This window comes from Ictalurus punctatus, chromosome 20 (genome assembly GCF_001660625.3).
Source record: "Ictalurus punctatus breed USDA103 chromosome 20, Coco_2.0, whole genome shotgun sequence".
In the NCBI taxonomy this organism is placed as follows: domain Eukaryota; kingdom Metazoa; phylum Chordata; class Actinopteri; order Siluriformes; family Ictaluridae; genus Ictalurus; species Ictalurus punctatus.
Window position 1 is genome coordinate 16,006,809 of NC_030435.2, and position 21,448 is coordinate 16,028,256.

Sequence of the window (21,448 nt, forward strand, 5' to 3'; positions counted from 1 at the left end):
ATAAATACTTCTATAATTGACATGGCTTAAAAACTACCAACCACCACTGGTGGTAAGATATATAATTTAAAATGATTAAAGAAAAGGAGCCAGCAGGTTTGGTGTGGGTTCAGACTCTTAGCACCCCTCAAGAATTAAAATTTTTTGTCGTCAATTAATGATATAAAAAAAAGGGTGAGTGACCCTCAAGCCAGTGTCTTCATTACTCGAAGGCCAGCTTTATTGCAAGCAGTTCTTGATTCCCAATGTCATAATCAGCAGGGGACAGATGTGTGAGTAATATGTGACTGGAAACATCCTTTCCAGGTTTCCACACCTTTGTAAAATGACAGCTTCTACGTCCAGTACACCACACTCAGAAGCATCCACTTCTACTACAAAGGGATGTGTGGGGTCTGGTTGTCCACAGTCCATCTTAATGTGTGCACACCCCTCTTTAATAGAGGAGTTGGGGTGCCGCAATACTACAGAAGTGTCAAATGAAACGAAGGGAGAAACTTGCAAAGCTCGGAAATTCCTGTAGCTCCCTGATTCTACCAGGGTTGTATCACATCTAAACCACTTCCACCCTGTGATCATCCTTTGTGACCTCCTCAGGACTGATGAGGTAGCCAATTAAAGTAATACTTTAAACTAGGGCTGCAACTAACGATTATTTTCATAATCGATTAGTTGGCCTATTATTATTAATTTATTTTTATTTTATTTTTCCGGTTAATCGGATGGGGGCGGGGCAAGCTTTCCGTACCTTTTTTTTTTTTATTTAAAATAAAATCCACAAACTGAATGTTACAAATATAAACTTCAGACTAAAACTTTACAAAACTGTTTGTCCAAAGCAGAAAAGAACCCAACACACACACACACACACACACACACACACACACACACACACACAGTAACAGAAACCACAAGGTGCAGTGAAAGTGAGTTTTTTTTTTATTAATTTAGGACTGTAGTTTAACTCTTTTTGTGCATCCATGAACATAATGCATAAATACTATAAAATAATTATATTTATTTATTTATTTATTTATTTATACTGCACAAGGTGCAGTTTTTATTATTGATTTAGAACTGTAGGACTGTATATATACATGTAAATCACTTCCGTATATATATATATATATATATATATATATATATATATATATATATATATATATATATAGTATCTCACAAAAGTGAGTACACCCCACACATTTTTGTAAATATTTGATTATATCTTTTCATGTGACAACTTTGAAGAAATGGCACTTTGCTACAATGTAAAGTAGTGAGTGTACAGCTTGTGTAACAGTGTAAACTTGCTGTCCCCTCAAAATAACTCAACACACAGCCATTAATGTCTAAACACCCCTAAGTGAAAATGTCCAAACCGGGGCAAATTAGCCATTTTTCCTCCCCGGTGTCATGTGACTTGTTAGTGTTACAAGGTCTCAGGTGTGAATGGGGAGTAGGTGTGTTAAAGTTGGTGTCATCGCTCTCACACTCCCTAATACTGGTCACTGGAAGTTCAACATGGCACCTCATGGCAAAGAACTCTCTTAGGATTGGAAAAAAAGAATACCATACAGCGGTTTAACAGGACAGGTTCCACTCAGAACAGGCCTCGCCATGGTCGACCAAAGAAGTTGAGTGCATCTGCTCAGTGTCATATCCAGAGGGTGTCTTTGGGAAATAGACGTATGAGTGCTGCCAGCATTGCCTCAGAGGTTGAAGGGGTGGGGGTCAGGCTGTCAGTGCTCAGACCATACGCCGCACACTGCATCAAATTGGTCTGCATGGCTGTCGTCCCAGAAGGAAGCCTCTTCTAAAGATGATGCACAAGAAATCCCGCAAACAGTTTGCTGAAGACAAGCACTAAGATGCAAGACTAAGGACATGGATTACTGAAACCATGTCCTGTGGTCTGATGAGACCAAGATAAACTTATTTGGTTCAGATGGTGTCAAGCATGTGTCGCGGCAACCAGGTGAGGAGTACAAAGACAAGTGTGTCTTGCCTACACTCGAGCAGGGTGGTGGGAGTGTCATGGTCTGGGGCTGCATGTGTGCTGCTGGCACTGGGGATCTACAGTTCATTGAGGGAACCATGAATGCCAACATGTACTGTGACATACTGAAGCAGAGCATGATCCCCTCCCTTCGGAGACTGGGCCACAGGGCAGTATTTCAGCATGATAACGACCGCGTATGTATCACCCTGTCTACACTGCATGTGATCAGCAATGCAGCCTCGTTACTAACAGATCACTTCCGTTATAATAAACGACAGAATTTACACTGCAAGCAGGCAAATACAGCATATAATAACAATAAACTTAAATTAAACTAAACCTTTAAGCAGCTTGCACCAGTTTCCCCTGCCCCTTACACACGGTGGAGCATTTTGGATATAAACATAAGTTTCTGCTCGTGCATCAGTTTGATTTCCACGGTGTTTAAAATGCGCTACTGCCTTAGAGGACTTGGAGGTTACACACTTTCTTCCTCAGTCACGTGTTGATTTCACCTCCGTCTGATGGTGACTGAGGTCATGTTGGGAATAAAAAGTAATGCTGACAGAAAGTAAACTGAAGAAAGTCATTATCGGTGACTCTGGGTCTCTGCTAATGCTAGCGTGCGTATGACGTCACGCGCTGTCATGGCTTTCACTAGTATTGTATTTGAGATGATATTAGCTTTCTAAAATCCACACACTAGACGGTAGTGCAGAGTGCATAGTGTAATTGTATAGTACTTCATCTGGGACACAACTTTAGTATTTACTCTCCAAAGCGTGTTTTCTGAACAGTAATGAGTAAACATACCCCGTGCCGCGCGCATACCAAGTAATTGATAATGAGATTTGTTGACAACGATTTTTATAATCGATTATCGATTTTATCGATTAGTTGCTGCATCTCTACTTTAAACTGACATCTTTCACCTTTCTAAAATAATTTGTTCTCCTAAATTTGGAACTCCTTGCAAGCCCAGACCATTTTACACCAGAGCACAGCAGTGCCATCCTTCTTATGTTAATCAAAGTGTCCTTTACACCAGACAATGGCAGCATGCAGAGCACTGATTAGTTTCTTATCACAGCATGTCCACATTGAGTTTTATTCTTTACTTAAAATACCCTTATGGAAAGTCCCACACATGACTTCCGAGTCGTAACTGCTAAAATAGGCACCACAAAATACAGGAAGTTGAACTTTGACTAGTAATAACCTTAGTGATGCCTAGCTTGTTAAATTGAATAATTATTCTAATAGCATTATTCTTCTAAAGGAATGTATTGTTTGTGGTTATTAATGATTAAAATTTTTATATTTGCTTGGTTGCTTTTCCTAGCATTTCCTAATAGTTTGGGGCTCTACTGTCTGGCCTATGTACAATTAGCAAAATGCCATGGGTATTACATTAACACATTTAACATATTTTGTACTTAAAAACTTTAAAAGGGTTCTTAAACAGAACAATTTGTCTCATGTAAAAAGCCTACATGCTAAAATCCATACTTAAATTCCAATGCACAGCACATTATACCCTTATTATTGAATGGCCTGGATACAAAAATGAAAAAAAAAAAACCAACATATGGTTTTGGTGGTGTGCACACTAATTGACCACATCATACCGTCGAGCTGCATAGTTGCAACAATATGTTGGTTGTGGTGGGTGTGAATCTGGAAAGGATGTACAGTATGGGCAACACTCTCTAGCCAACGTTTTGTTTTGTTTTTCAGTTGTTTTCCAGAAAATATCAAAGCAAATGCATGATGTGATCACTTATTAATAATTAGAAGCTTCTCTATTTTGAGCTCAACCAAAGAGATCACAGTCCTTTTCTACTGGCTCACAAGTTCAAGGTTCATGTAGTCACAAATTAAAATTCACCTACATAAATCTAAAATGAAACTAATATAACTGCTACTAGGTGCCTGCGACATTAAGGTGCCTTAGTAAGATGTTGGGGACCATGAGCCACCAGAATTTTCTAAAACTACTGGAGGGATGAATACTCTGAATAATACCAAGTAATAGCAAGTAATAAATAAATATAGGTAGCGCATGTTATTAAGAAATACTTCTAAAGTGTTTCTTATAAATGCTGCCATTTTAATGCTAAATGCATGACTAATAAAAATCCTGTTGAATGCTGTCGTTATATGCAGTTGATATAACCACAAGCATAACTTCCTTAGTCTAAGGAGGAAGTTACATGATGGCAGCAGCAATGCAGCTTGTCTTCTTTCTCTTCGTGCTGGTCCCAATCACAGGTAAACTAATCTACTAAAGTCTTTCTAACTGAAGTAGGTAAAGTATTTGATATACTATAAACTACACGGAGCTTTAGATAGCAGACTGTGTTTTTAAAAAAAAAAACAACAATATGATCCATTATGTGATACACTGTTCAGAGTTAGTGTTGAAAATATTGTATGTCATCTAGATGAGTATGAGATTATTTCAGGCTATTGATTATATGTCAACTAATTACTAAACAAAAGTGTGTTTTTTGTTGTTGTTGTTTTTTGTTTGTTTTGTTTTGTTTTTGCTGTAATCCAATATTCCACAACAAATTATACTGTTACCACACAAAGTAGTACCATTGCACACACCATACAGGGTATGAACTTGTTCCTTTCAGACAGAGTGGTATTGTTAGAAGTGTTGGAAAAGACAGATCTTTTGAGATGCTGTTGAGAATCAATTGATGGGTCATGACAGTCTATAAATGATTTTCAGTGTCTAAATCTGATTTCTCAGAGTCAATTGTCATTTCAAATTAGCATTAAGTGTTCTACTGACTTGCAATTTGAAAGAGGCATTAAAAGAGGCTAGATATACATTCATACATTCAAGATTGTCTAAGATTTTATGTGTTTAAGTAGTGTAAAATATGATTATTAAATGGTGTTATTTACTTTCAAAAGAAACTCATCGGTTTATTCTGGTTCTTTCCACAGAGGTTACAAAAAAAAAAAAAAAAAAAAAACCACTTCCGTTTGTACTTAGTTTCACAGTTCATTTTGGGTGGTGTGTTTGTGTTGTTTCTGTTCAGTGCAATAGGGCAACTCTCCCCTGTATAGTTAATACTTTGATAGTTTATAGTTTGGGATAGATCTAGTACTGCAGAGGTATGAACATATTAAAGATGTATGACTAATAACTCAAATGTACAGTATATTAACAATAAATTGAGTTACTACCTTGAAATAACAATATAATTACTCAAAATAACAACGAAGTGTCTTGAAAATGATGAGTTGAAAAATTGCATAATGAGATAAATTTAAATAACAATATATTGAAATACTGAGATAATAACATGAAATTAGGAAATATTATCTTACAATGTGAAGACAAAATAATGACGTTATTACTAATTTTTATGGATGTGTTTTACACATTATATTAAGGGACATAGAGGAATAAGGGTTTGGAATAGGGTTCTGCCAAATGCTGTAAATGTATATTACAGTGGACAGGAGTGGACAAGATATACATGCTTTATGCAAATGTATGTATTTATTAACAAAAACAAAAACAAAAACAATGACAAAGTTTGTCAAGAAACTCTCAAAGGTACAGAATTTACCATAAAAATATGCTGAAAATCATAACTCATGGCAAACTCAAGCCCAAATAATACAAAGCAAAGATATCCCAGGAACCCATACAGATCCAGAATTTACCTTTTTTTTTTTTTTTTATTACTTCAGTATAGAATAAAGACCACACCCTGGATCTCTCACACATCTCAAGCAAATCACACAAAGTGTCCAAAGTGTCCAACCTCACATGCGGGAAAAATAAAGGCACACAAAAACATCCTTTGTGCTGTGTGTTAAGCTTTAGAGTTATATAGGCTATTGGCTACCTTTGCTCTATCATCTTCACACAAGTCATTTGTTCTTGAAATTATGGTTATTGTCAACTTCATATGTACAGTCATTGGAATGGATAATTATGTTATACAGGCTCTCATCCTCCACAATGTTAATTGGCCTGCAACCTGTTGTCAGCTATAGCTGCTTTTAGCTCGATGCTTGTAGTTTTGTGAATGGATTTTCTTCAGTCACTATCAAACATGTTACAATTATTGAAAGTAACAAATACTTTTTCATTATTTTATTTATTTTATTTTTTACAACAGGTTTTTTTTTTTTTTTCAAAATAAAAATCATTTTAAAGTTTAATTTAATCTACTCTTAATTTAATCTGTTTTGACCTGCTTGAAGGAAGCGGTAAGGGAGATGAGGGTGCCGCAGTTTGTATATCAAAGATAGTATTCATCTTATGATGCAAACAATTTAAAAATTTTATTTATTAATGGACACATCACACTTTTTAACTGTCTAACATTATGGATTGGGCGTGAGGCTCAAGTGTTCAGGACAGAGGAGCTTGCACTTTTCAGTTTCTTGGTAACATGACAAAAATGCATCTTTTGTCACATTAAATTCAAGAGAAAAAAAGAGAGGCTGGTGAAGGAACGACTGTATAAAACTCCTATAGTGTAATTAGTAACAGGAACTAACTTCCTTGTAGAAAAAATTACTGACTTTTACCAAATGTTAAATAATCTTTGCCTAAGAGAAAACTTCACATCAATGAGCATGCACATTTTAAATTGGTATGTGGAATGTCCGATGTACAAGTGTCTGTATATTAGTTGTTGCTACTATAGAAACAATAACACATTTAGAAGAAGCCTTTATATGTCACATATACATTACAGTACAGCAAAATTCTTCTCTTCACATATCCCAGCTTTTTATGAAGTTGGGGTCAGAGAACAGGGTCAGCCATGATATGGTGCCCCTGGAGCAGAGTGATTAAAGGGCCTTGTTCAAGGGACCAACAGTGGAATCTCAGCAGTGTTGAGGCTCAAACCCCTGATTTTTATCAGTACTTTTATCAGTAGCACTAAAAGTCAGGACCAAGTCATGGAAGTCCAGAAAGTCCATCAGCATTTGTTTTTTATAACAAAGCTAAAGGTGTTTTCTCAAGTTCATAGCTTACTATAACAAAAGTTATTTTCAATGTTGGAACACTGGCCACAATGATGTATATATTGTTATTATGGCGATTCCTGCAGTAATTACATTCCAAGAATTTCAGTCACAATTTGTCTTGTGAGCTACAAAACATTTAGGCAGTATCGCTCAAATATCATGCGATACCATAGTGGTGTCTCAGACCCTCAGACTGGATGGCAATGAAACTGACCATCCATTCAGGACCACTATAGTGTCCACAACAATATAGTTGCAGTTTTTTGAGTCACCTTCTCATGTGACACTAATTTAAAACACGATCTAGCACTAACAAACAATGTTAGATAGATAGATCCCAAAGGGGAAATTTGATCAAAACATAGTCAAACACAGTCACTCGAGCTCAGGATTGAACCAAGGAGGGAAGAGCTCTAAAACAGTAACACTCACCCCACACCAGCTATTTGTTCTTATACCACCCATTGATTAAAGTAAAAATGGATGTGCTCATCCATGATGTACATAATGTATACCTAATCATGCATTTCGACAGCATGAGAAAAATAAGTTGTGATCTTTGAGAAAACAACATCTCTTCAGAGACACCAGAATACGGCTCAAGTGAAGCCATGATCCCTTACTGAAGGCATTCATATTTTCACCAGAAAGGTCTATCTGAGGCTAAGGACCTAAATTACTTCCAGGCTACAAGAGCCTAGCCCAGAGATGGTTGAAAATTAGTATAATCTATTTTTCATTATTATTTTATATCATTACATATATTTATATAATTTTATATACAACCAAAATTCCAAAAAAGTTGGGATGCTGGGTAAAATTTAAATAAAAACAGAATGCAATGATTTGCAAATCTCATAAACCCATATGTTATTCACAATAGAACATAGAAAACACATCAAATGTTTAAACTGAGTGAATATACCATTTTAAGAAAAAATAAAGTAATTTTGAATTTCATGGGGGCAACACGTCTCAAAAAAGTTGGGCAACGAAACACTGGAAGTGTCCCAACTTTTTTGAGACGTGTTGCGGCCATGAAATTCTAAATCAAAATTTTTTTAATGGTACATTTAGTCAGTGTAAACATTTGGTGATTCTGTGTTTTATTGTGAATAACATATGGGTTTATGAGATTTTTAGATCATTGTATTCTGTTTTTATTTACATTTATTTACATTTTACACAGCGTCCCAACTTTTTTTAATTGAGGTTTTATATTTTTAATATTTTAGGAGTTCATCACATTAATTTATTAAATAAAAAGAAACTAGATGAATTTACATTTCCAAATATTTTTTAAAAAGAAGCAATTATTGCCAGATGAGGGAGGCAAAGGAAAATTCAAATGCAGTCAGAAGATTTATTAATGAAACTGGCAAACAAATCCAAAACAATGTCCTAAAAACCATGGTCCTAAAAACAAGCAAAATGTCAGGTGATCAGCAGACATCAATACCAGGGCAAAATCCAAAATCACAAAACAAGCACCAGACCAAAGTTGAGAACCAGCATAAGCAATACACAGAAATAAAGGCTTGTCAAGTTCAGGTAAGGAGAGTTACTTCATAAAGTTGATGTGGAAATGTCCTTATGTGCTGTGTGGTAATGATTGTGTTCAGGTGTGTATGATTAGAAAGCCATGAATGTGAGCGTGATTAGGCCTGTAGGTGTTGGGAAGTGTAGTCCATGGTGGCCATGTTTGTATGCCATGGTGTCTTCTGATAAACGGATTGTCTTACTGATTCTGCTGTTCACCTGACAATTACTCATTATCATGGTGATTACAGCTATTTTAAAAAATCATAAAACAATTAGTTTTTGGTTTATGAATGAATTAACACAAAAACACAGATTGTACATGGACCATAAAGTTTGGTGAAACACCATTTCTTTTGAAAGTAAACAGTATTTTTACAGCAAAATTGGTTTAGGTTTACAAATTGTTGCATTAAAAATAACAGGATTGGTTTGTATTACTATTTTATGGTGTTTTGTTGTTTCGTAAACTTTTACGAGATGTAGTGCTATATAAAGCTTCCCAATTAGATATACCATTGTGACATTACAACAGAACACCTTTGGTAAAGTGATGGTTTTATATACATATTTTACCTTAAAAGACCAAGCTATATAATTATAATTATGACAAAATGACAAATTCAACCAAGAAAAATAGTTAAATAATTATTTATCACATTCTCTCAAATGAAGTGCTAGCTTGTGGCTAGCTTCTTGCTTGCCAAAATAATGTTGGGCTAGCTTTAGCCTAAAGTTGCTATCATTAATTAATTCATTATTATTCTCCACCACTTAGCACAGTTCTGCTTCTCTTTTCCTCATCTTCTTGTTTTCTCCTTCTTTTATGGTATCCAGACAGGTAAGTTCTTTTCATTTAGATGAATATATAATATTTTACATAATATTTTATTACTATAATACATTTTATAAATATAAAAATATGAAAAAAAAAATAGTTTTCATTTTAAAATAATATAATATAATATAATTAAGCATATTATCATAATCTTTCAAGAAAGGGAATCTTGTGCTGACTAAAGATATTTTGGCTCACTATTTTAGTAGTGCGGTTCTGCTTCTGTCAAAATGTCCAGTGGGCATCTTTTACAATATGTTTTGTTGAAATTATGTTCTACCTTTCATTTCTGCACAGCTATAAACCAGGACAATAGGGTAGTGTTCCTGTAGCTCAATACTGTTCTGTAGACATGTAAATGTTATTTTATTTGTAAGTTTGTTTGTGGCCATAAGTGGTGTTACGGATGTTTTGTGAGACCCCAAAGGGCCATAATCAGAGGTTTTTAATTTAAAAAAAAAATAATAATAATTTAACATTTTCTATCGATTTACACCAATAACCTAGGCTCTGAAATTAGAACAGGATGTTTCTTGGATAAAGAAGAGCTAAAATAAACTGCAGCACTTTTATATGATTATTGAACTGTTATGAAGGTTTTTTTAATGCATTTTAAAGAAATTCAGTCATCCTTTTTAATAAGCCTTTTTTTGTAATTGTGATTTTATTGTGTAAATTTTGATTGTTTAATTAAATAGTGTCCCCACTGTAGTCATGTTTGAGGCGTTTTTTAATTTTATTTTAATAATTTAACATTTTCTATCGATTTACACCAATAACCTAGGCTCTGAAATTAGAACAGGATGTTTCTTGGATAAAGAAGAACTCAAATAAACTACAGGATTTTTATAGGATTACTGAACAGTTCTGAAGATTTTTTTAATTTCATGAATTTCATTCATTCCTTTTTAATGGCTAAAGAATCAATCAGTTGGGATCATGCCTTTTACATTTACATTTCATTAAAATGCAAATCAATTTATAACATTTTTGACATGTGTTTTTCTGGATTATTTTTTTTTTTTTGTTATTCTGTCTCTCACTGTTCAAATAAATCTACCATTAAAATTATCGAATGATCATTTCTTTGTCAGTGGACAAACGTACAAAATCAGCAGGGGATCAAATACTTTTTTCCCTCACTGTACATTATAAACATGGACAGAAAAGCAGATAAAAATTGATAAGATAAGGCATAATGTCCTATTATTGACATGTTATGTTAAAATGTTAAAATTAAAATATTTTAATCATTTCAGTGGAACTGTCATAAAGGTAATTTATGGCAAAGTTATTAATATGACATGGTTGTATATTGGAAGATTGTGCCTTAAAATAATCATGATTTTATTTTGTATATCCTCATCACACCAAAAGTAATTCTTGTTTATGCCACTGCCCACCAGCAATGTGTTTCTGAATTGTTTTAGAGTGTGACATCAGGCACAGCCAACAAGTGTTACAATTGTTCTGCAGGTTACACACATGCTTTCTCACAGTCTTGCAAATAGAAGTTGCAGGTGCTGAACAAATGCTTCTTGGTGTCATTACTATTTAGCCATACTATTTAATATGCAGTGTGCAGTTTGGCATACAGCCCTACCGTAGATTCTTTGCTGAATTAAGCAAAAGAAAATTAAGCTCTTCTACAATTTCATCAACAGTATCTTTATGTTGTTTATGCTGAGCCACACTAAAATAGTGCAGTGCCAGTTCATAGCTTGTTCTACTCGTTGCATGAATATTTATGTTGGTCATTTATAAAATATTGTAACATAAAATAAAAAATATCACCCAGTCACCCAGTTATACTGAAAAAAAAATTAAATATCAGTGGGAATATACTTCAAACATATTTTTCTCATATGAATTCATAGGGGTGGCAATAATTGTTGCACACTTATATTTACAAAGATTTTTTGTATAAACCTCTGTTTTGTTTGCAATTGTTTGATATCCATGAGAGCAGGGTATTTTTGTGGATTTTTACAAAAGATCAAAAGGTTAAACAATAAAGACAATTTTTCACATGCTTATTTGCTCATATTTACCAAGGGTCCCAATATAAGTGGAGGACACTGGGTAATCAAATAAAAAAAAAAAAAACCTTAACTCACAAGAGAACTAAATATTTTATCTTTGCTCTTTCCCCACAGTGTCTGAAGAATATTTGAAGTATTGGAAGTTGGTTAACAGTTCTGTTCAGCTGGATGTACAAAAAAATAATTATAAATTCTATGATGTCTTCTGGTTGTTTAATAACGAAAACAACATTGTGAAATACAGCAACAAGGATGAAATTAGAAATTACCATGATTATAATGGCAGAGTGGAGTTCGATAAGAAAACTCACAGTCTAACACTGATGAACCTGCAGAAGAATGATAGTGGACTCTATGAGGCAGTAGCTGATCATAACGTGAAAGCTATTATTGCTAAGTACCAATTATATGTGTTAGGTAAGTCTTATAGCTAACAATGCACTAATGATACAATAATGTTTTAATATGTTAATTATATATTTTTTTATTAGCTGTTAAGCCTTTTTATTGTAATTGTGATTTTATTGTGTAAATTTTAATTATTTAATTAAATAGTGTCCCCACTGTAGTCATGTTTGAGGTCAGTAAACTTTGCCTATACTGAGATATATACACTGAGATATATACAAACTGTGTGCAAGTGTGTGCATTTACTAGCAGTACAGTAATACATGTGTATGTGTGTATCCCAGATCCAGTGGAGGATCCAGTTCTCAAAGTCTCATTCCATCAAAGCAATGGCACCTGTAATGTGACTCTCACCTGTGAAGCTAAGAGTCTCTCAATCACCCATCTTTGCTACAATGATAATTGTGATATGAAGAATGTAGAAACACGTGGAAACAGCTCCCTTTCCATCTCATTGTACATCAATAACAGCTTCATCATTTGTCATCATAGCAATCCAGTCAGCTGGAAAAATAATACATTGAAGTTGGAAAAGGAGAAACACCTCTGCTCTTCTGAAGGTGTGAGCATGCACACATCACCTTACATTTACCCACACATGCACATAAACCACATTCTTATACAGTAGCATGTTACTCTTATTGTATTGGACTGTATATAAATTGTAATATCATTAACAATTTATTTTCCTAGAAGATAAAGAAAAGCTCATGGATTCTGAGACAAGTTGGACTGCCATAATCATGATCATAATCATAATCATAATCATAATCATAATCATCGTAGTATTAGTGGGTTGTGTCACACTCCTTTTCTAGAACAGGCAACGAACGACAACAGGTAACTACCTTTTTTATCATAATTATTGTAATTAATGTGGATGAATAGAGGGCAACACTTTATTTAGGTGGTTCATTTTTGATTGCTTTGGTATGCACTAACTGTCAATTTTATTATCAGTGAACTATCTCACTTATGTCACCTAAAAAGTACCCTTAGAGGTATCAAGTAGTATTATGATTGTTTTAATGACAAAAACCATTAATAACTGTTCATTTTCTATAAAAGCACAGCTCAGTAGTCCTGGCAGCTGGGAAAATCAGATTTGTATAGAATAAAAAAGATAACATATATGTGTTTTTTTTTTTATAGTAGCAGCAAACATGCCATTGTTATTTACAAACAAAAAACATATATTAATTGTTCTGACTGTTTATGTATGGAATAAAAAAGGATATGGGTGGAGGTGATGCAGTTACCCATCATGTAACTGTAGGCAAATTAGATGCAAGTGCAGATTTAAAGTTTAATGAATCAAACAAAACATATAACAAGCACTATGAACACGTGGCAGAGATATAAGCACTAAAGAACAACCATGAGCAATAACAAAAGACAAGAAATCATAACATGACACAGAAAGACAAACGCAAGACAAACATTGCTGTGCAGAATGTGACTTAAATACCAGTGCTAATGAACCAAAACGTGATGGGTATCACGTCCAGTGCTAGTTCCAGCATATCCATGACATTACCACCCTGTATTTGATTATTTTCACATAACAGCACATCCCAAATTGTGTTATTTCACATATTTCATTGTCCTTTTCCAATAATTATTATTTCTAATTTTAAGGTACTATATTCCTTATAATTCCTAATAATGCACATACGTATATAGGTGTGTAGCATATTATGTATTTGGTTTAAGAAAGTGTACATACTAATTAGGGGCCAAGCACCAAAGGTGCATAGGCACCCTATTGTTATTCTATCTTTTTTATTACTTATCATCTTCCGTTTCTTCTTCTTCTGGCTACAGTGTATATGGCAGCTCATAGAACTGTGTGGTAAATAGTTATGAAATTTGGCACACTGATTGGGGATGGTATAAGGAATATTCTGACCAAATTTGGACAAAGTGCTGCCAATGCTCTAGCACCACCATCGCCACCATCAAATTTGGGCCTATTTTGGAAGTACATTCATGGTCATTCCCTGGACTCCCTGGGTCGAGTTCAATGCACCTTATGACATAAATATTTCCAATTTTGTTCAATCTTCACTAAATTTGACTCACATTTTCTTGAGACCTGTATGAACAAAAGTATCAAAGGAATTTTGATATTCAAAACCATTTGTAACATGCTGGCATGATGGATTATCATACTCTGAATATATCCAAGAAGTTTCATGATTGCACTGTCTTCTTTTTCCTATAATTGCCTGGAACATGCTAAAGTGAACACAGACCAACATCTGAAATTCAAGTGTACTTCCTGTCAACCATCTTGGATTTTCCTCAACAATCTTGTTGTTTTTTTCGCTACTCCTTCTACAAATTATGTCCAATCAACACCAAATAGAGGTGCATCTCAAAAAATTTGAATATCATGGAAAAGTAATTTTTTTTTTCAAAAATTCAATTCAAAAAGTGGAACTTTCATATATTCTAGATTCATTACACATAAAGTGAAATATTTAAAGCATTTTTTCTGTTTTAATCTTGATGATTACGGCTAACAGCTCATGAAAATCAAAAAGCTGTTTTTTGAAGATAGTGACAGATTCTGTTGTCTGGATTGAGGTTGGAAGTTCATTCCACCACTGAGGGACAGATAGTCTGAAAGTTCTGGATAGGGACCTTGAGCCACGCTGAGTAGCCACTACTAAGCGTAGGTCATTGATCAATCGCAGATTGCATGAGGGAACATGAGCCTTCAGGAGAGTGTTGAGCCTGTTCCAGATAAGGTACGTGAGCATCAAGGCCTTGAATTTGATACGGGCGGCTACAGGATGCCAGTGGAAGGAGATGAAGAGGGGTGTGACATGGGTTCTCTTGGGCTGGTTGAAGAGGAGGCGTGCTGCTGCATTCTGAATCATCTGAAAGGGTTTGATGGAGCTGGCTGGGAGGCCCAAGAGTAGTGCATTGCAGTAGTCCAGTTTTGATATGACAAGAGCCTGGACTAGTAGCTGTGTAGCCTGTTCTGTGAGATAGGGTCTGATTTATGCACTCAATACTTGGTCGGGGCTCCTTTTGCACAAATTACTGCATTAATGAAGTGTGGCATGAAGGCAATTAATTAAATTACAGAAAAAAAAAAACTTTTCCATGATATTCTAAATTTTTGAGATGCACCTGTACATCATCTGCAGACCAACCTGGACAAAGGTTATCAAAAGAATGTTGATATTCCAAATGGTTTGTCCGTAATGTGCCAACAAATCTGACAAAAATGCTTCCATCTAAGTGCCATTTTTGCTACTCCTCCTCCAAATGTTGTCCAATCATCACCAAATTTGGCTCACATCATCTTGAGACCTGTCTAAACAACTGTTTACTTCCATTCTAGCCATTCAATGTACCATTATACAGACAGCATATGACTGACAGGGTTTTATATCAAACAACATTTTTATTGAGCAATTTTCAATAAAAATAAACAATACGACAGATATATGTTTGGTGCAGATACTTGCACAAAGTAAGTAAAAAGGCTCAGAGTAATAAGAAAGAAGCATAAATACCTTAGATATTTTTAAAATGCAAGAAGAAAAACATTTTCAGGTCAAAGCAGTAGCAATCATGACCACAGGTCATAGTAGCAACAGACATCTGTCACAGCAGTGGTGGCAGCTGCAGAAGCAATGCCACCCTGCTGCACACCTTTCCTCCTACATTCAGAGAATTCCGCCACTGTCCATGGTCATGACATACACATCATGAATGAAACAACAAAACTACCCGTTGCCTAAATTCATGACTTTGCTTTCCTGTGATTGCTTAGGCAACAATTGTAGCATGTCTGTGAATGTGTCTAAGAGTCAAAGCACCGAATCTGGGTGCTTGGCCCCTGGATCTGCTGCTTGCAGATTTAATTCCCTTTTATAATCTTTTTCCACCTAAAGATAAGATGTGACTTTTTGCACATAAATAAAATTGCTCTGCTCGCAATGCTGCTTCATGCTTTTCCTGGTGATGAACTTAACTAGCCCTGTAAGCTGTTAATTAATAGCACATTAATAAATTATTACGTGACAGTCATGAAACTACAAAAGCTGTCAAGAATTTTAGGAATCTTCATTAAATTGAGACCAAAGTCACATTTAATTAATCACATGATATTTATAGACCATGATGAGCAAAATAATGTTTTAGTAAATAATGTTTTTTAAGTTTGCATGTTTGCCTCACATCTCTGGGATTGGGGGATTGATTCCCGCCTCCGCCCTCTGTGCGCAGAGCTTGCAGGTTCTTCCCATGCTTCGGGGGTTTCCTCCCCTAATCCAAAGACATTGCATTGTAGGCTGATTGGCATCTCTAAATTGTCTACAGTGTGTGAATGGGTGTGTGTGACTGTGCCCTGCGATGGATTGGCACCCCATCCAGGGTGTCCCCTACCTTGTGCCCCAGATCTCCGGGGATAGGCTCCAGGCTCCCCTGTGATCCTGTGTATGATAAGCGGTACAGAAAATGGAAGAATTGCTGGATGGATTTAATGTAATTCATGTTGCAATATTGTGTAAAAATTTTAAGTATAAATTTTAATACATTTGTAATTATTGTGATCAACTACTGTATAGAGTATATTGTTTGATTCCCTAATTACTATATAGTCAGTTCTGTATACAGCAATGTAACACATGTGCTACATCCCTCATTACTTAAAGTTTTTACCAAATCGTAATTTCTGGATAGCTACACAAAGAAAAGTACATATGAGTAATGCAGGTAATTAACTTGTAACAATTTGCACATTTGTATATAAGAATTCTACAACCTTTAGTTATTTAATTACCAATTCCCTTTAGTTTAAGTCCCATAGTGCTGAAGGTGAATTAACATATAATCAGGTCCTTTAAATTTGTGGTTGAATTCATGCAAACTTCAATCAACTTGGAATATTATACATTTCATTTTTTCAGATAGTTTTTAATAAGTGAATTAGTAATAAAGTATTATTTAAGAAAGTAATATTTTATTAGTCTTGAAATATGATATAAATAAATATGAATTTAGGCTAAATATTCTTGTCTATTTTACTGTAATATCTATTTGCATATTTCCATCAGAAAGAAAGATTTACTTCATATTATTGCTGCAGATAAAATAGAGTACAGCAACATGCAATAAATAGACACCGTCAGTTTCACCTTGTCTACATAAACCACACTAGTGTAAAAAAATACAAAAATAAATAAATAAATAAATAACTATATTAGACAACATTAAGTGTTATCTCTCTTAATTATGTAGCTTCAAGAAACTAATCTGTCACCTGAAAATTTTAATATGTCCTTTACTAATAGTACACACATGCTTTTTTTACATAATGTAAGTGAAATGTCATAATTGATTAGTGTTATAAATCTAAAGTACATTGGACTTTATTGGATTAGATTGTAATTTAGACACAGATATGTGTAGTTCATGAAGGATGAGTCAATGACTTTGAGATCATCAGGTGCTGGGTGGTAAACTGAATTGTGTCTGATATTTCATCTTGAATTTTGTTTGAAAATATAAACCATTTCATTTCCAAACCTCCTAGATTCTGGCACCACGGTCTATGAAGAAGTTAAGGTGACCTTTTGATAATAGAAATCTCTTTTGCATATTATTTACATATTATTGGGAAAAAGAACACAGTATATGGTATATGTATATGGACACAAAAGCAGAGTCACTCAAGATGTCAGAGAACCTTGAAACTCCTTGTACCCTTTACTGTACTGTCGGGAAGCCAGCCCAGGCTTATAGTAATGATGAGAACACTGTAAGCACTGCAAATCCTGGCAGCAAGGTAAATGCCAGCAAATAAACATTCTTAGTTTTACAAAATGGTAATTTTCTATTAATCTTGAATAAAATATAAACATGTATTTATACAATGCTATTGACATTGCTACCATGCATTCCTCCTGAATAATGATTTATAATGTATGGTTAACTACGAATGTAAACCAATGCATAAACTGTGTGTAAACTATGGGATTAGAATTGTTTCATAATTCCAAATAAATAGATTATGATCCACAAATAAATGTAGCGAGATTCACAAAAATTAAACAAATTCACAAATAAATAGAATGAGATCCGCAAATATGTAAGTTTCAGAAAAATTGATAACATTCCCAAATAAATAAAATGAGATCTGCAAATAAAATTATTTTTTTTACGAATATGTTTTTATGTCACAAACAGAACTCTGCCTTACATTCATTTGTGAATCGCGTCCTCTGCATTTGTGGATTGCTGCACACATGTGTGAGTTTTGAAACGTTTCTAGCCTCAAGAGTGCACACAAATCCACAAATAGGTGGACTCCGCCCACCGTCTACTCAAACCAATCGGATAATGGCCACGTTGCACTGACCAATTCTTGCTCCAACCAATCACGTTTTGTTTTGCAATCAGGTGGGAACAGAGTCGGCAGCCAAGCCCGAATTATGAGAAACAGAAATGATTAAAGAATTGCTTAGCTGGTTCTTCAGGCTATGCAGTCTGTTAAGCCTAGTTCACACTACAGTATTTCAAGCTCGATTTGCAAGTCACCGAGCTCGCCGACAAAAACCCTTTGATCAGAGGCAAATCGACAGTCGATCATTGTGTGAACTACTCAACGATGCATCGCCGAGGCATTGGCAATGGCAGACAGATATTTGGCATGCTAAATATCTGGAGTTGTTGGGCGACTTGACATCCTGTGATATGGAAAGTTTTGTCACTGGCAGTGACTGCAGTGACAAGCTACCACAAATAAGAGCGCAAGGCATGGAGGAAGGAAAAAACGTGAAACCTATGGCAGAAGTATAAAGGGGAGAAGCTGTACAAACATTTTTTACTCACCTCCAACTCTCTCTGTAGCACACACAATCCCTGCTGCCCGCGTGTGCTAATCCATTATTTCACGTACTTTCAGCACAAATCATCGCGCAAACAGCATTAACCGCATGTTTCTGTCCTAGGTCCATTTTCAGATAAACAACTCCTGTTTCGCCTGTGGTTTTCGTGTCATATATCCGTGTCACTTCTCGCGTGTGATTTCATGACAAAACAGAGTTTGGACACCAGATAGAGTCATCGGGTGACAGAGTCATTGTCAGATCGTGTAGTATGTGACCCCCCTGTCGCCGAGCAATCACGTAGTGTGAACATCACAACGACTTCATGACTCCCAGATTACAAGACAGCAAGTCATGTAGTGTGAACAGCACAGTGATCTGCCGACGTTGAAAGTCATGCAGTGTGAACTTAGCCTTAGTTCACCTCACCTCCCGATCAAAGTTGTTCTTTCTTTTGTCACGTCACATTTGTCACGTCTGTACCCTGGAAACAGAAATGATTAATTCACCTCTCGAGTCTTCGGGGAGCCAGGGAGCTATGATTACAAAGACTACACTCCCAGATGAGCTGAATGAGTTCTATACTCAGTTTGAGGCCCCAAACATTAGCCAGCATAGGATTCTGGACTTAGAGGGCACATTGGACATGCCAGTCACTGTGTCATCAGCAGAGCTGCACATGGCTCTGAAGAGAACGAACCCACGGAAGGCAGCCGGCCCAGACAACATCCCCGGGAAGGCACGAGCAGGGTTTGCTCGTTGGAGCTGGCTGATGTGTTCACACACACCTACAATCTGTACCTTGGTCCGGCCTCGGTGCCTACCTGCTTTAAGTCCACCACAACTGTGCCACTACCAAAGAAAAACACTGTGACCTGCCTGAATGATTGTCATCCAGTTGCACTTACACCAGTTGTTATGAAGTGTTTTGAAAGGATAGTCATGTCCTACATAAAAAGGACTATACCAGCCACTATGGACCCACTTCAATTTGCATATCGACAAAATCATTCCACTGATGATGCTGTTAATGCTGTTGTCCACACAACCCTCACACATTTGGAGGGTAAGGACACATATGTGAGAATGGGGCCGGCTGTCGCTCAGTTGGTAGAGCAGGTTGTCCACTAATCGTAGGGTTGGAGGTTTGATTCCCACCCCACATGACTCCACATGCCGAAGTGTCCTTGGGCAAGACACTGAACCCCAAGTTGCTCCTGATGGCAAGTTAGTGCCTTGCATGGCAGCTCTGCTACCATTGGTGTGTGAGTGTATGGGTGAATGAGACACAGTCTAAAGCGCTTTGGATAAGAGCACCATTTACCATTTACCATGCTAGAATGCTATTTATTAAAAAAAGCTCGGCATTCAACACAGTCATAACACAGAGGCTCCCCGAAAAGCTCCTCATCCTCGGACTGACACCTTCCCTCTGTAACTGGGTACTGAAGTTGGGTCCTGTGGCCTCCCAGACCAATACCAGGATTATAAATTTTGTGGATGACACTACAGTCATTGGACTGATCACTGGTGGAGAGGAAACATCATATAGAAGATAGGTGGCAGGACTGATGGCCTGGTGTCAGGAAAATAATCTCTCCTTAAATGTATATAAGACCAAGGAAATGATTATTGATCCTAGGAGGAGGAGGAGGAATGAGCAGCATACCCCAATTTACAATGGTGAGACAGAGGTGGAGAGGGTGAAAACCATTAAATTCCTCGGAACCTACATCAGCGAGGATCTCACCTGGTCTAACAACACTCAGCAGCTCCTGAGGAAATCCCAATAGCAACTGTACTTCTTAAGAAGGCTGAGGTAATTTGGCATGGCAACCGGAATCCTCAACAACTTTTACAGGTGTTCAGTTGAAAGTGTGATCACCAGTTCAATCACAGTGTGGTATGGAAGCTGCACTGTTCAGTATAGGAAAGCTCTCCAGCGTGTGATAAAAAACTGTGCAGTTTATTTGTGGAGTAGCCTTCCCATCACTTCAAGATATTTACAGCACCAGGGTCATCAGGAGGGCTCACAGCATCATCAGGGACAGTACACGTCTAGAATACAACCTCTTCATACTTCTGCCATCTGGGAAATGGTACAGGAGTGTGAAATCAAGGATAGAAAGATTCACAAACAGTTTTTATCCACAACCCATTAGACTCCTGAACAATCCAATACATTAAACACTAACTACCTCACTCCCCATTACCCTCACTGACTGTTGCCCTGATTGTTGCACAACATATATTTGCACATTTTGTACATATTTGCAGATTTTTTTTGTATATTTAGCCTGTATATATTCACTATATTGCATATTTTTGTAAGGGAGGCTTGCAAAGTAAGAATTTCATTGTGTGGTCTAAACCGTGGTGTTTTTACTGTGCGCATGACAATAAATCTCTTGAATCTTGAATTTGCTTTTCAATGGTTTTGGTTCCATGGGATTAATGCATGGTTTACTTTTTGTTAGTGCAAGATGTTTATGTTGCAAGAAGCTTTGAAAATTTTGTTTATCTTGTTTGATCATTTATTCTGTTTATAAATGATTTGATAAACATGCTTTTTATACCATGCGTTTTATTATGAGAGAGAACATCTAAACATTGCTTAAGCCACAGTTCTGCAGAAGGGATCTTTAGTTTATTTCCTATTTCTATTCCACAGAGACTTCCTAGTTCTTTCTATTTTTATAGTGTTTCTTTTTTGTGACCTCTCTATTATTTCCCAAAAAACACGTACATGCACACTATTTAA

The 21,448-nt window shown here is 35.9% G+C and overlaps 1 protein-coding gene across 1 annotated transcript; it reads left to right on the forward strand.

Moving 5' to 3' along the window:
• Window positions 1-4,207: 4,207 nt before the first annotated feature.
• LOC108261782 (T-lymphocyte activation antigen CD86) lies at window positions 4,208-21,107 on the forward strand. The gene is made up of 4 exons (XM_053673852.1): window positions 4,208-4,270; window positions 11,546-11,848; window positions 12,124-12,399; window positions 12,533-21,107. The coding sequence occupies exons 1-4, from the start codon at window positions 4,213-4,215 to the stop codon at window positions 12,655-12,657; spliced, it is 762 nt and encodes a 253-aa protein (XP_053529827.1). The 5' UTR covers window positions 4,208-4,212; the 3' UTR covers window positions 12,658-21,107.
• Window positions 21,108-21,448: the final 341 nt, after the last annotated feature.

What these genes read in the sequence shown, in the direction of transcription:
- LOC108261782 (XM_053673852.1), top strand. Translation starts at nt 4,213, where the DNA reads ATGATGGCAGCAGCAATGCAGCTTGTCTTCTTTCTCTTCGTGCTGGTC. An exon ending in CGTGCTGGTCCCAATCACAG is followed by an intron (nt 4,271 to 11,545) that starts GTAAACTAATCT and finishes CTTTCCCCACAG; the next exon opens with TGTCTGAAGAATATTTGAAG. An exon ending in GTACCAATTATATGTGTTAG is followed by an intron (nt 11,849 to 12,123) that starts GTAAGTCTTATA and finishes TGTGTATCCCAG; the next exon opens with ATCCAGTGGAGGATCCAGTT.